The sequence below is a fragment of the Harpia harpyja genome, chromosome 18 (genome assembly GCF_026419915.1).
Source record: "Harpia harpyja isolate bHarHar1 chromosome 18, bHarHar1 primary haplotype, whole genome shotgun sequence".
Taxonomy (NCBI): Eukaryota; Metazoa; Chordata; class Aves; order Accipitriformes; family Accipitridae; genus Harpia; species Harpia harpyja.
Window position 1 is genome coordinate 2,255,890 of NC_068957.1, and position 14,855 is coordinate 2,270,744.

The 14,855-nt window shown below is 44.7% G+C and overlaps 1 protein-coding gene and 1 long non-coding RNA gene across 12 annotated transcripts in view; one reads left to right on the top strand and one right to left on the bottom strand.

Moving 5' to 3' along the window:
• The window catches only part of ARHGEF9 (Cdc42 guanine nucleotide exchange factor 9), a 227,929-nt gene that overhangs the window by 195,974 nt on the left and 17,100 nt on the right, over positions 1 to 14,855 (top strand). For all 11 annotated transcript variants that reach the window (XM_052813733.1, XM_052813735.1, XM_052813731.1 and 8 more), the window contains one exon: positions 164 to 295. In XM_052813733.1, coding sequence (XP_052669693.1) covers positions 164 to 295 — 132 coding nt within the window. The remainder of the gene's footprint in view (positions 1 to 163; positions 296 to 14,855) is intronic.
• The window catches only part of LOC128153874 (uncharacterized), a 43,906-nt gene continuing 39,968 nt past the window's right edge, over positions 10,918 to 14,855 (bottom strand). The window contains exon 5 of the long non-coding RNA XR_008239126.1: positions 10,918 to 13,732. This is a non-coding gene — a long non-coding RNA (uncharacterized LOC128153874). The remainder of the gene's footprint in view (positions 13,733 to 14,855) is intronic.

Consider the following 14,855-nt stretch of genomic DNA (forward strand, 5'->3'; position numbering starts at 1 on the left):
ATCTTCAGTTCCTGGTCTGAAGTCAGATGGGGCGGCTTTCAGAGCTGCGGGAGGCCCAAAATCTTATTTAATTAGTGCTTCTCCCCAACCTGCAAAGAGAAATGTATCCACTGCCCTGGCTGGGAGTGGCGGTTCACTCGGCCTCGTTCTCTGTGCCCTCTAGGGAGACGATATCTTGGACCGCAGCTCAGAGTTGATCTACACGGGAGAGATGTCCTGGATTTACCAGCCTTATGGACGGAACCAGCAGCGTGTTTTCTTTCTCTTTGATCACCAGATGGTTCTCTGCAAGAAGGTAAGGACATCCAGGGAGAAAGCAGCACGGCTAAGGACATGCTGCGGACAGGCTTTCCAGTCCACAAAGTGGTTTTTAGGGCAAGGTGGCTTGTTTGCTGCACATGCAGAAGAGGACATGGATAGCACTGAGGAAGGGCAATCCACATGCTAGAAATACTGAGTTACAGGATGGTGAGTACACCATGATAGAGGGATTTTTATGCTCATAGCAAATCCAGCCTCCACTTGTTCATTTCATGCCTTTTCTCATGTGCCCCTTGTTTGGCTCGTTGCCTCACTTCTGCTTTTGGATTTTGGCTGCAGCATATGATCTGGGATTAGATAGCCCTAGAATTTCTATATGAACTATGCAGCCTGGCACTTGGGCAGACAACTCAATTACTGCATTAAAATGATGTTCACTGCATCTCAAAGAAATATCAGGCAGCAGCCTGCTCTGTAGCAGGGTGTATGTGCTGTCACTTGGTGAAATGCATTTTAAGCCTCATCCTCATGTAGCTGCTGTGCTGGAATTTATAGGGCATATCTCTGCCGTGAAACCCATCACGAAGGTAGAGAAAGGTAGCGAAGAATACTGATGCTAATGTGTTGTAGTATTAATAGCAGCAGGTGAACTGTGTTTCGGAGCACCTGTGTTAAGCAGCAGCATCATAGCTGTATTGCTGTAGTCCCGCTAAGGTGATCCCAGCTCATTACCGTCACAACTGTTCGAAGTGAAGTGACAGAGCTCATAAGTCCTGGGTGCCTCTGTCTTCTGACAGACCGGGATTCATTGACATTTTCACTGCAGCTATACAGATAACTGTGTAGAGGGAGTCCCCTGGATGGGCTTCAAGTGGGAGCAAGGGCGAGCTGCAGATGTCTCTGGCCAAACACGCCAGGGTTGTGTTCCTGTCACATCTCATCTGCTAAGGAAAGGTTGAGCGAGACCCGCGCCGTGTGGCAGCCCTCCGAGGAGTGCCCTGCCGCCGCAGGAAGCGGCGTGGGTGGGGGCGTGGGTGGCTCCTGACTCACCGCGGCATCACTGCCCGCTGCCGCGGTATGCGGAGCTGTGGCCTGTGCAGTTCAGTGGGTGGCACTTTCTTTTCCTGAGTCATGGTCGACTGAAATTTTGCCTTCTGGAATGTGTGTGCTTATTTTTCCCCTCCTCGTTGCCGTGCCTTTTACTTCTTTCCTGGCTCTGTCAAAAAAAATAACCACAGAGCAACAATAACAAAGTCAGATGTTTAGAGAACTGTCAAAATTAGTCTGGAAGTACGCAGCTGGGTTTAATTTTTAATCTTGACCTCCTACACTTTGATCGTGACCCTGATTTTCCGGTTCATAAGACAGCATCCAGTTTGGCTTGCACTGGGTCTGATCCAGGGAGGTATGGAGCGTTCCCTTAACTCCCGGGAAAATCAGAGCCGAGATTTCCGTGGTCATCAGTACGAGCAGAGAGCATTCAGCAATTCACAGCAGGCTGCTGGGGGCTCGGGAGGTTGTATCAGTGTGCAAAGCGTTAGTGTGATGCTGTCCTCTTCCCTTATGTATTCAAAAGGCATTTTGCAGTGTGTGTGTGGCAATGCTGCACAAGAGGGGCCTTCACGGGAAAATGCCCTGCAGATTTAGTTGTCTCAGGAGCAGCACAGTGGTCTGGGTCTTCCTGGCAGAGAGACTGGCTCCATGTCAGGATCTGACAGGCTCTTCTGCCACTAGCTGAGGCCTTGTGGGACAGTGTCCCCACTGAGCTTTAGGATCACACGGCAGAGGGTGGTAACTGATCTGGTGAGCCCAATATCATGGGCACAGGGTTCGTACTTCGCTGCCGGTTCTCCTTTTGCATCTCTTTTTCCAGCATCGAACTGCAGTTGTTATTTTTCAGAGTGTTGGGGTAGGAGGGGAGATGGGGTTACAGCTGGACTCTCCCATCTTGCTAATGTTTTCCTTGAACATTATTAAGAAAGATTGTCTGAGTATGGAATTCAGAGGAGTGTTAGCTCACATTTTGGGATCACACATCCTATATAAAATAAATCTGAATGACGTATAGCCTCTGTTGTCTTGACCCTTGTGTCAGGCTTTGCTGTTACAGATCCCAACAGGCAACCATCTAGCAGGATAACCTCTGCTTTAGAGCCAGAGCGCTATATCCTGGAGCTTTCTTAGTGAAGCACCATTTATATCATGGTGCAGGAGGCTGGGGCCAGCCTTCCTTAGCCCATGCTTTAAAATTATTCTCTGAGGGATATGAAATAGGACCCACACATCCCCAAGAGCAGGAAGAATACAGCAGGACTGCAGGGGTGCTGGTGCTCCAGCTCTGCCTGGCCAGGGGTGGGCAGAGCACCATGTCCTGGGGTCATCTGCAGCACAGCCTGGTGCCAGTCGTGGGAATTAAAGTGCTTGAGAGTGGTGTGAGCTTGCAATATACTTTCGTGTCCCACTTCAACAAACCCTCAGGGAATTGGAGTTGTCTGAGTCCAGAAGGGAAAGTTTCAGATTTCCAGAAGGTCTTGGAGTTCAGACTGGTCCAGGGCTGCCAGCTCCTCTGCCTTGTGTACAGGGAGAATTAAGTCCTTTAAAGGTTTCCAAAGCAGAAGATTGAACAGCACCCCTCTTATTCCAGAGACAGGCAATGAGAAAATTCATGGACAACCTGACCTATGTTTTTGCATGAGGTTTGTTTAGTCAATGACCCTGATCAAAATTTTCAGTTTTGGTTCCACTTAAGATGGCACATCTCAGTGAATCTTCCTCTTCAGAAAATCTTCTGCATAGGCGGGTTTTCTTCAGATGTAACAAATTAGTGGGTATGATACATTCTTAATCATGACACAGTCAATTTGAGAATACATTTATTTTTTAATTATAATGGTTAAATTTTACCTCTTTATTGGTCAAAAGAGATTTTTTAGTAGAAAAAAGGAACTAGAACCAATTCCTTATTTAAATATATCACAGATACTTCAGTTTGATAAAAGCATGCTAGATATCCCGAGAGGCTCTAGAAGACAAGCATATATTTCAAAGAGGCTCTCCCACTCCTCCAGATCTTCATTGCTGTTATCTGCACGTCATCCTCACCTTCGTTGCCTGTTGTCTGCCTGGTAGATGTTTGCAGCTGCAACAGCTCTGTGGTCTTGAATCCCCTGGTAATGCATATGGAATCTGTGGTTTGACAGATACTGATACATGAGTTTCTGATGGAACAGATACGGTTCGGTATCATAAGCTCTGTGACAGTTTTGGGTGTTGGTATTCTCTGTCATTCCCTTTGAACGCCATTGTCTGCAAAACTTGTTCCACAGTGGGCTCACATTGCAAAGACTGTCAGATTCCTGCTCACTAGCTTGTGCGGTGGAAGATGAAATAATTTCTGTGTGGCAAAACTGGCCGGAATCAGCTTCACTCCTGTAGGCTAAGGTGAGGTGTCAGTGGCATTCACTGATACCGGTAGATGCATGTTAGGTCCAGGAAGGTGGTAAATGAATTCCTACAATATCTAGAAAAGACTTACTGAAAGCCAGTTTTTTTCTGCAAAAACTTCTGCAGCATTCTGCTTCCAGCCAACCAATGTGCTGGATATATTAGTCCCAAGAGAGCACACTGCTACAGACATGCCCGCGACTCTTGTTCATGTCTGTATTGCAAGCAGCTGATCCTTTGGGCTGGCTGTATTGCTGCTGAACCCAGGTGGAGTATTAAAAATTCTATCTATAGCCAAGGTAACAACTCATTTTGTATCCCTTATTCAAGGTGAGAGCTGTGTGCAAAGTAACATGTTCCCCCACCCCCATGTAAGTTTGGGTTTCTTCACAGCAGTTTTGCTATCAGCTAGTAAGCAGTGAGGACTGCTCCAGTTCAACTGCTCTGTGTCCTTTGTGTGGCACTAAAGACAAGGCACAGTCCACATTCTCAAAAACCATCTTTGTTTCTACCATTCATCTGTTGGATCAGGTTTGGTCCATCAGCTTTACAGGCAGATGGCCTAGGAAGATTTCAGCAGGACTACTGTCGTATGCTACCAAGAATTACCATGTTTCTTTTTCCTACTGATCCGTCCAGTGTTGCCTGTGCCTGAGCAATAAGGTCTATTGGCTATGGAGGTATTTCTAGTATCCAGCTATCTGCTTTCAGCAGCAGTTAACGTATTTCCAAATAAAGCCCTGTCTGCTTTGAATATGGCCTGCTTTCCAGAAGCTTTGCCGTCCCTTTCTGTTGATGTCGGAAAATGTTTCAAGGTTACGGGGCCTTTTTTTGTTGGACATCTGGCCAAGACATTTCTATGAGGTAGAATAACTCTCAGGGTCTGTCTTTGCGTGTGGGCAGCTGGGTGATTACCTGGTTGATGGTTTGTTTGCATGCAAAGAACCAGATATTAGTATCATCATTAATATGACTATATTGTATTATATGACTGTATTAATAGGACTATAATGAACTAGTCATTAATATAGTTCAGCTGTCAGGAAAGGAGTGATGGCACTCGTCGGATCCAGCGGCAAAGCTCAGACCCTTCCCTGGTTGCCAGTGTAAGTTCCACTGCCTCAGACTGAGAAATCCCAAATGCATTTCCATGACCACCACGTCTTGGAGAACTGATGGGACTTCAGACAGGGACCTAGTTGTGAAAATGAGTAATTATAAAGGGCTGCATTCAAATGTGCTTGACAGATGTTATCTCCGTCAGTATGAGTATATTTAGGTCTTTCTTCCAAGCAGGAAACTTGCACTAAGATTTATGAGGGCTGCATGAGTAAGAGCAGTAGCAGCAGGTGGAGAAGCTGACACTATGGCAGCCAGCTTTCATTTCTGGCAAACATCTTGCAAAGCAACTTGTGTGGGAAAATTTTCACAAATAAAATTGGTTTCCAAGCTTTACAGTTAAATCTCTTCGGCTTAGATTTTGCCATCAGAGACAGCACTGGACGCTTCCTAATATCACGACTGAATTATTTTCTGGTGCTAGAAAGTGAGAAGTTTAATCAGTTGAAATGGCCACATCAGCCATTTCAGTGTTCAATAAACTGAATACTGAAATGCTAGTGGATGTAGGTGGGTACTGCAGAACATTTCCAGAACCTGTGTCAAAAGGGGAGCACTGAGTTAGTTTGGATGTCTACAGTTCCTGATAAAGAGCCACTGGGAGAGCTCGTGATTTAGATTTTCTTCGCAAAGCTGGGTAACTTTCACCTATTGGATTAATATCAAACTCTCCTAATGAATTTTCTGCCTGTGTTTCCTGAACCAGAGGTTGGGACATGGCAGTGTGCATGAGGACAAAGCGGTGCTTTCTTCAGAAGAGACTCTCAGTTGGTTACCCTAATGCAAAAATGCCTTTTGGAAAGTAAGAAGGGAATAAACTGCGTGGGCAGCAAGCACTGGCCTCAGTTTGACTTATCATATGTCTATAATCAGGAAAGAAGAATACATATTCCAGTATGCTAACCGTAATTACCAAGAAATGAAGTCAATCCTTGATGATGGTAGCATTAAAAGATGTTGCCTTAAAGGCACAGGGTCTACTTTTCTTATCACCCTGAAGTTGAGAGAGTTTGACACAGAGATGCTTTAAATTTGCAAATCATAGTACTTAACATCCAGGACTGTGACACACAGCATTAATTATGATCATAGCTTGTTATGTTGGGGGATGCTTGAGGTGCTTATCATGTAATAGATGAGGATCTTCTTTTTTCTCTTCTGGGTAATAGTTTGGATTTCTCCAACGGGCTCGAGAGCGCTGTGGCATTAGGCTGGAAATGACAGTATGAAGGGTTAAGAGTTTCTGCACCAAATTATGCTTTTCGTTCACCAGTAGTCGAACAGTCCTTGATGGGGCTCTGTGTTTAGTGTTCTCTGACAGTGCAGAAAGATCAGTGACTGCATGAAACACATTTAGTTTTCATTTGCACTTTTTATGCGTCTCTTGTAATCAAGAGGCAATGCAAACTCCAGCTTGTGGTTTATTGCTATTGCTGTCTTCCCTTGAGCTCTCAGAGCAAAGCAGGTTGGATGAGAAGCAAAATGAGACCAGTTTAATAGCAATAGCCAGACAGTCAGCCAGAAATAGCTGTGCTATAGGAGATGGAGTAAATAAAATAATCCTGTCAAACTCCATTGCAGTTCAGGTTTCCAAATGGGAAGATAAAAGAGACATTTCTGAGCCCTTTTAGTGTAAGAAGGTCTAGTTCCCATATCAGTTCTGTTAAAAACATTGAGGTAAGCTTTGCACCAAAACAACGGCCCTGCTTTTATTACAGGCTAAATAGGTCTCACAGGGCTAGCCGAAAATCTTGTTTGCAAACACAGAGCAACACTGGGACAATTCTTATTACTTCAAGTGTTTTTTTGACCCACAAGGAACACTGTTTGACTTTTGCAGCGCTTCCCACCCCTTCTCTTTTCCTCCCAGTAACACAGATCTTCATGAAATGCCATGTTTTGGGTCAGGCCTGGGTCCAGCCTGCAGCAGGGTGGGAAAATGGGTCAGGCTGTGTTTCACTGTTTTCAAACAGCAGCTCGGCAGAGACTCGGTGGTGTGCTGCGCTGACAGGCAAGGCATGCTGCTACTTCAGCTAGTGAGGTAGCTTGAGATAAGCGTGAAGACAACCAAAGAAAACACACTGGCTTGGTCACAGCCCCAAAGCAAAGTATAAAATGAAGTTTTCAGAGAACAGTCAGCCCCACTGACGTAGCCCCGCGTTCATGCCCAGCTGATCAGTTGGTGCTGTCTGCAGACAAGAGGTTTCTGTGGGTCCAGACTGTAGAGCATGGCAAGGAAGTTTGATCCTCCTGTCAGTCTCCTTGGCTAGCAGATAGCTGAAAACGAAAGATGAATTCCAGCAACTGACAGGATACATGTTAAAAACAGTTATGAAAAAGTACTTTAGCTTTGAGATACGGCATATTCAAGAAAAGAAAACATTCCTTTTAATAGTCAAAATAGCCCCGAATGCATGTGCTCGGTGACCCTCTCGCAGGGATGTGCACGTGCCAATTATGTGCCCTGAGTGCAGTTTTGCAGGAGGGCTTGCGCTAGCAGGCTGTACTGACCGGAGCCAGCAACCTGCAGCAACCTGCTGGCGTTGTGCTGACTCGGGGAGGCAGGTCCTGCCTTTTTGCTGCTCGGTGTGCAATAGGAGAGAGGGAAGAGTGGACTCCGAGAGGTCACTGGGATGCAGGACGTGTAGGGAGAAAAACATCAGGGTCAGCCAGGGGAGCCAGCTGGAGGAGGGCGGGAGAAGGCTTTCTGAATTTAGAGTCCTTCACAGTCTGTTTTCTTTTCTGGATAGGGAACAGGTTTAGCCTACTCATATAGCCATACAGATATGCAAGATGCTATACAGTATACTCTGTGCCTAATTTATCACTCCTGTAATTGAAGTGGGTGTAAATTTGGCCCAAAAGCAAAACCTCCAGAGCTGAAAATCTAACCCTCCTCCTGCTGTGGCCTTTCAGCAGCACAATTTTAAGCCCCTAGGAGCGAACTGGAGAGACCAGAAAAGCCGAGTGACGTGTCTGCAGAAGGGTTTCCCGTCTCTTCCTGTTATTAGTTCTTTGGAAATGCACTCGCCCTCGGCTCACTGCTTTGCAGCTAATGTGACTGGGCTCGAGGTGGAACAAGGCATCAAAATGCCACTGATGTTCCACTAAATACGTTGAACAAAAATAGCATTTCCACATAAATGCTTTCAGCTCCAGTCCTCCCCCACTCAGATCCCACACTGCAGCTTCATGGAGCTGGCAAGGATGAATCAAATGTCTCTTTCCAAACTCAGGAGACAGACACTGCTGAATAATTTGGCAGGAATCTGCCGACCCCCCTGCCCAGCACAGCTGTCCCTGTGCAAAGAGGAGTTACGTAAACCCACACCACAGAGATTTCGGCTCCCCTCTTCCCCCCTGGGGAAACCTGTAACAATTTGGCCCATCCTAGGAAGTTTGTGGTAGGAAGCGAGTGGCCGAGGTTGTGTCAGGGAGGTGGTGTTACATCCCCCTGTTTCTAATATGATCCATCCCTTATCGCATTTTCAGGTTGTGCTGTGCAGACCCCATTTCCCTGCTCCTAAAGGCTGGCTTAGCCCAAACTGCTGTGTCCGACAAGGTGACAGCAAAGCTCACAGTCCCTGGCATCCAACCACTTAGCAGGGCTTAGTTTTATTTTCTGATATAAAGAATATTTAGGACAAAAACATTCAAAAAGGTTCATTGAGTTTTAGGGTCTCATTTGGACAGAAGAGAGGCCCAGTTTTGCAATGCACTCGGCTCCAGGGAGGTCGATGAGAATGGTGCATAAATGTCCCATCTTAAAAATCAGCCCTCAGTAGGGTTAAGTTAAATGAACAAATGCTACAGAAAACTGTGTCCTTGGTGTTCATGAAAAGCAGGCTGGGCTGCTTTCTTCAAAGGGTCGCTTTAAGGTAGATTAGATTTTAAAAATGTAGGCTCTGAATCTTTTTTTAAAAAGCCAAAGAACGTTGAAAACCCTTATGACTAAAGATACCCAAAGACATGGCAAAGTGGCAGTGTGCCATGCTCTCATTGCTCACGGCAGGCTGGGCAGAGTGAAGATAGAGAGCAGGCAGGCAAGAAAATCAGGACAAATTTCGGGAGTAAATTGAAAAACTCTGCTCGCTCCCTCTGCTTCTTCCATTCTGCTCCGCAGTCACTGCCCAGGTCAACAAGAAATTGTCAGAGAGGGTCTGAGACCCACACCTTAGTGCAAAAGATAACTCAGCCTTTTCCAAATTGTGGGTTCATGTTTGGGTGCAGTTATTATGGACCCTGGTTTAGTCTTTTCCCAATTTCAGCATCAACTATTCACTATTCATCAACTGTTTCAACATCAACTATTCACCAAGTTGCAGAGCTTGCCTGTAGGTGGGTCTCTCTTCAGCCTCACCCTTGGATCCCCCTTCTCCTTTGATACCTGAAGAACATACCATCTTCTGGCTTGCAGGGATTGCTGCTTTCTATACTGAGCATGCTGCTACTTGCTGCCTTGTCTGTGTTACATTTCAATTATTAGTCATTTCAGGCAAGCCCTGGCTTTGCTTTACCTGTGTGTGCGCAGTGTAATACTCTCGGCCTTCCAGCCCCAAGAGCGCTTGCAAGGGCCGTTGCTTCACCAGCAACACTCCTCACTCCAAGCTGTGATCTCAGGTAGGGAGGAGTGAGGGGAGAAACCCCTCATGTGACTTTGCGCTGTCACCCATGCTCAGTGCAAGAGGAAAATACCTCAGAAGACCCCTACGGGGATGATCTTCTGTAAAGCTGCGGTGGGGATGGTGTGATGATCCCCAGCGGAAGAGCCACCTTGTTGCACGTTACTCAGGCCGCCCTTTGCCTCGCAGGAGGGACGGAGGGATCTGTGGCATGCTGCGTCTGCCACCCGTGGGCTGCATCTGCCGCCTGCAGAGCCTCCTCTCTGCCTGCCTTTGGTCTGCCAGCTCCAAATCCCGAAGCATGTGTAACGCTAAGCTATTCTTACAAGGCTTTGAGCTGTTAAAGATCCACCATCAAAGGCTTTCAATGTGTCTTTAACTGATTACTTATTTACAGCTCCCTCCTGCCCTGTAAAATAAGCAAATACCATTATGCCATTATAGAGATGGGGAAGGACTGAAGGAGAAATTGCGTTTCACCCAAAGGCCGGCAGCCAGTCCCTGCCAGCCTCGGGGAGGTGCGCTCAGAAGACCTGACTGCATCCATGTACTCAGAGTGCATAATTCCTCCCCAAGTCATTTTGAAACTACTTTGCCATTGGAATATACAGGTTTTAGATAACCAGGAGGATGAATAACCTACATATGCAATGAGAAACTTGTAACGGATTATTCTGTGGTTGGCATCTTTTATATTGTCAGCTCATAAGAGGGATCTAATGACTCATGGCTGAAAATGGCTCTTTCTCCACTTGTGTTTTACAGATGATTTGTTTTACGCATGAGAAGTAGAGTGTGACCTAGCATGGAGTAAACCATAGCACTTGGAAAAAAATGTGCCATCCAAAAATCATAACCCTTGCTTAAGACCTCCCCATCCATTCTAATAAATAGGAGGAGTTTCTGAAATGCATGAAGCTGGCTGCACGCGAAGCTAGCAGGAACAAATTACCTGGGGGACATAGCAGGCCAGGTCCTCTCAAGTGCTTACCTGTGCCCTCTGATAGAGGGGAAAATTTCCTCCTTATGTGCTGCGTGCTGGTTAAGCCATTGAATAGCTTTTAATCCTAATGCCATTTTGCACTAGCAATTGCCTGCACAGGCAGATTGCCCTCCTTGTGATTCGTATTATATTTCCTCTGCAGCATCATGGGAGGATTTGACTCTTACAGGGTCTTGCACAAGCACAGTGTGCAAAGGCAGTGTCTGGCACCTGTAGCTATGGCCTGGGGTACTCGTGGCACAAAAAAAGTGATTGATTAAAGCTAGAGAGCAGGAGGAGAAAGCAGTACTAAAGACAAGTAGAAGTCAATTTAATAGTAAGAGTTATTGAACAATCTGATTTACAGGTGCAATCCGTTCTACAGATATCTATATCCAGTGCAATAATTTGGGGGTAAGTGCATAATTCATTGTGGAAGCCACACCCCAACTTCAGATCTTCAGGTTTTCCAATAAAAGTTCAGCCTTGGTTTCCTTACGATGGTCACAAATGAGATTTTTTTCTTTCAAGCGCAGCTAGAGAAAGTCACCTCCCCCCTTCAGACAGTGGACAGTGAAATAGGGATATTTAAGTCAGAGTGAGAGCAGGAGAAAATGGCCCAAGCAGGTCACGCAGTCAGGTACATCCCCCTGAACGCAGCCGCTACCTCAGGCACAAGCACTTCAGCTGTAAACCTCCGACAAAGCAAATGCAGAGAGCAGAATTGTGGTAGGTTTACGTAATGTGTCAAAACTTTGTTTTGTGCTCCCATCAAATATTACTTTTTTTGGCTTCATCTTTTCCTTGTGAATCCTCAGTACATATTACGTGAACAGACTGCAGAGCATTTTTCAGAAGAGCTTAATTAACCTCAGCTAGGGAAAGAAAGGGAAATCATAGAAGCTGTAGGGTAAAAAAAGATCATATTTAGACAAATAAGTGCAAATGACCTAGATGCATCAATTTCCTTAAGAGCCATGCAAGGCAATCTGGATGCTGTCTGCAGAGACTGCAGGTTTATGTCACTGCTCCTCGTGCTTGCTGTCCCAGTCTGCGCCTTGGGGCTTCTCCCACACCACCCCTGAAGTCCGTACTAATCCTACCTGCTCTCATCCCATTTTCTCCTCCATCTGTCACCTTTCTCTTAGACATCATCAAAATGCAGAGCTGGGAAGGACCCCAGGAGATTAGCTATTCCCTTCGCAGGATTAAGTATACTCAGATCATCTCTGATGGATGTTTGTCTAACCTTATTTTTGAAAATCTCCAAGGAATGCTGTCCCAAGACTTCCCTATATTGTCTGTTCTAGTGTTTAACTACTCTTATAGCTAGAAAGACTTTTTTTCTGAGTATCTAATCCTATTCTCCCTTACGGTAAATTAAGCCAAGCCACAATCAAAATGGAGAATAATCGATCACCAGCCTCCTTAGAAGAGAAACAGCTTTCACATATTGGAATACCAATAGCACATTCCTTTTTATTTATGTCCTTTCCAGATTAAACAACTCCATTTCTTTGACCTTTCCCCACTGATCAGGTTTTGAGAGTCTTTTTTTGTCTTTTTATATTTTCTTGCTCTTATCTGATTTAACTACAAAAAATAATTTTGTATGACATTCAAAACTGGAGAGTATAAACCAGCTAGTCGTCATCCTGGCTTAACTGTGGACAAGATAACATATAATACTGTACTAAAATAGCCAGCATATAAATGAAAGTAAATTCTATAGCTTAATAATTTCTTCCTAATTCTCTCGTATGTTATCCCTGGGATAATCAGGAGTAAGAGCAGCAGCCTGTCCCAGCTGCCATTTCTGCCCTCTGCTAAGCCTGAGCTCCTTTCGACAGTGTGGCTACTTAGATAGCTGATAAATCTCCATTTTGTGTATTTGTCCTTCTGACATGTAGTGCTTAAACCAGTCTGTTTAAACAATCCATTTTCATCCTCAGCCACACATCTGCTCTCCTTTATCTTGTGTGTGCTTGTTTGATTCAGCTTACGTGCTCAAAGAAAGGAAAGATAGTCCCGCGCTCAACAAAAATGGTGTACAGAACAACAAGGTTCATTTCTCAACGCTGCTATAGGCTTTCTGTCTGCATCTGGCAGAAATCACACAAAGCAGCACTGCTTTCATTGCCTGCATGTTCCCTGAATTTTTATTCTCTTTTCCACATGCATAAAAAGCTCCTAAAAATAGGGGTTTGGCCCTGTTTGCTGTACGTCTCTCATGTAGCCCAGATGAATTCCTAAATTTTATTGAAATCAATTACAGCGTAAGCCAAGTGCATTTGAAGATGCCCATGCTTCACCAAGGAGCTAAATAACATATGTTATTCTCTAAGAGCTGTAGGAACATATGTGATAAAATATCCACGGATCAAATAATTATTATGCTTCCCATACTATGGGTGTTAAAATTTAGTCAGTTGGGAAATAATATCCATTTATTGAGTGCTGGCAAGAAGAGGGGAAGAAAGGAGAAGTGGTAGTAGGAAATGCCTAGCCCATTAAAAATTACATTATCCAGTTACAGTTATTAATCTGCTATATGGACTGAACTTTATTGAAACCAGGTGTGTACAAAGTGTCTTCCATGTGCAGACACGTGCTATTCACTGAGGTGTTTATGTGCTCTATCATTCTGTGAAAAATAAAGGGTCTCTTAAAAACTCAGGATACCAGTGCTGGAGTTCGTGGTCAGCAAGCGGGGAGTGGTCCTTCTCTTGTGGAAGTACGAAGGAAATGCACTGCTGGCACAGGGCAGCGACCCACACTCGGCTAACGTCAGGCACGGACTTGGTCGGAGCTCTTTACTTTTCTGTCCTTCTTTGAATGGTTTCGTCTTCCGCCGTGTTGGCACCTTTCTCTCCTCTGGGCCTCCCCCCGCTCCAGGGGCTGTTTCTCCACCTGAAAGTTCCTGCCAAGCTGGTGGCTGAGAGCTCTGGGGAGGGCAATGGGAGAAAAGGTGATTCATTTCTTCAAGATTCGTTATTGAAGTTTCTTCTCAAAATGAAAGTAAAAGGGGCAGGCAGGAGCTTTGCGCTTATTGTCTCTCCCTCATTTGCCCATGAGCTTGCTTAACGCTCAAGGACAAAACCACGGCATTTCTTCTCCGTGTGTTTTCTGCAAACAGTCTCAATAGCTGAGCTTGTTCTTTCCCGCTATTGCATTCTCACCAACAGTAATATTCTGTGGGGCCATTTATTTCCAAAAGCACTTGTATGATTCCATTATCTCCTCGTTGCTCCTTCAGTAACTCCTAGGCAACACCGTTATCTTCACATCCAATACTCAGCAACACCTGCAAAACATGGGAGCCTCTAAAACGCACTGCAGAAGCCTCGCGGGAGGCAGCAATTGTTCTTGCTGCAGCCTTGGAGGGGAAATGTATGGAGCAGTTCAGTCAGACGTGTCCAAACCCAATATATTGTCCTCTGGAAGTATAATGACAGCACAAAGCTGTTAAAACATTCACTGAGCATTAGCTATTAAAAATAGCTCATAATGTTTTCTAAATCAAAATTGGAGCGATAAAAGGGGAAAAAATGTATTGAGTATGTGTAAGAAAAAAGCCAATGCACAGAACCTTGGATTTTCAGAGCCGGTGAGAAGGAGGATTGTGATTATTTATTCTTGTAATACCTTTTGTGAACAAATCTCTACATAATCATGAATATTGCATAGAAAAGTACGTTTGATCCCACTTCACCCATCTTGCTCACAAGGACAGTCTGTTCAGTGTTGTGGTTTGGAAGTTTTCATCAGCAGTGAGTTGGTTCTCTCTGGGAAGAAGAATAGTTGCTGGTAGAGCTAATTTAAGGAGCACATCTTTTTTCCTGTGAGATTTGTTATCAAGTTTTTTGAGAATGTGGTGAAGATAAATGCTATTTCTAAGAACTAGTCCAAGACTCAAATTTAAACACAGTGCACAGTATTGATTTAATTGAACAAGTTTAGTGTGATGCTTACAGCCTTTTCTCAGCACTTCTCTGGGCGCAGAGGGAGAGGAAAGAAGCAATTTTCCAAGTTAGGACAAAACAGAAAAGATGTTCTATTGCATATTCAGCCTGAAATATCCTTCTCTTACGTTTTGGACAGCATCACTACTCAAAGCCTACATACTAGAGGAAGATGTTTGTACAATACATTAGTTAGTGGATTTTTTTCCCCCTCTGGAGCATTCCAGAGGAAGGAGCCAGGTTTTACAGACTATGAGCTTCTGGACAGTGCCCTGTCTCACGATTGTTAATACTGTTTGACATATCCATGAGCAAGTTTGCTAAAAAATTATGATTATTTTCTGAGGTTAATGATTTGTTTAAAATAATACCTACTGCTTCTCTTTAAAAAACCTCACTACTAAATCTTATTTGAGTAAATAAATGCAGTACATTGATTTTATTTTTCCTCTTAAATGAATCCTT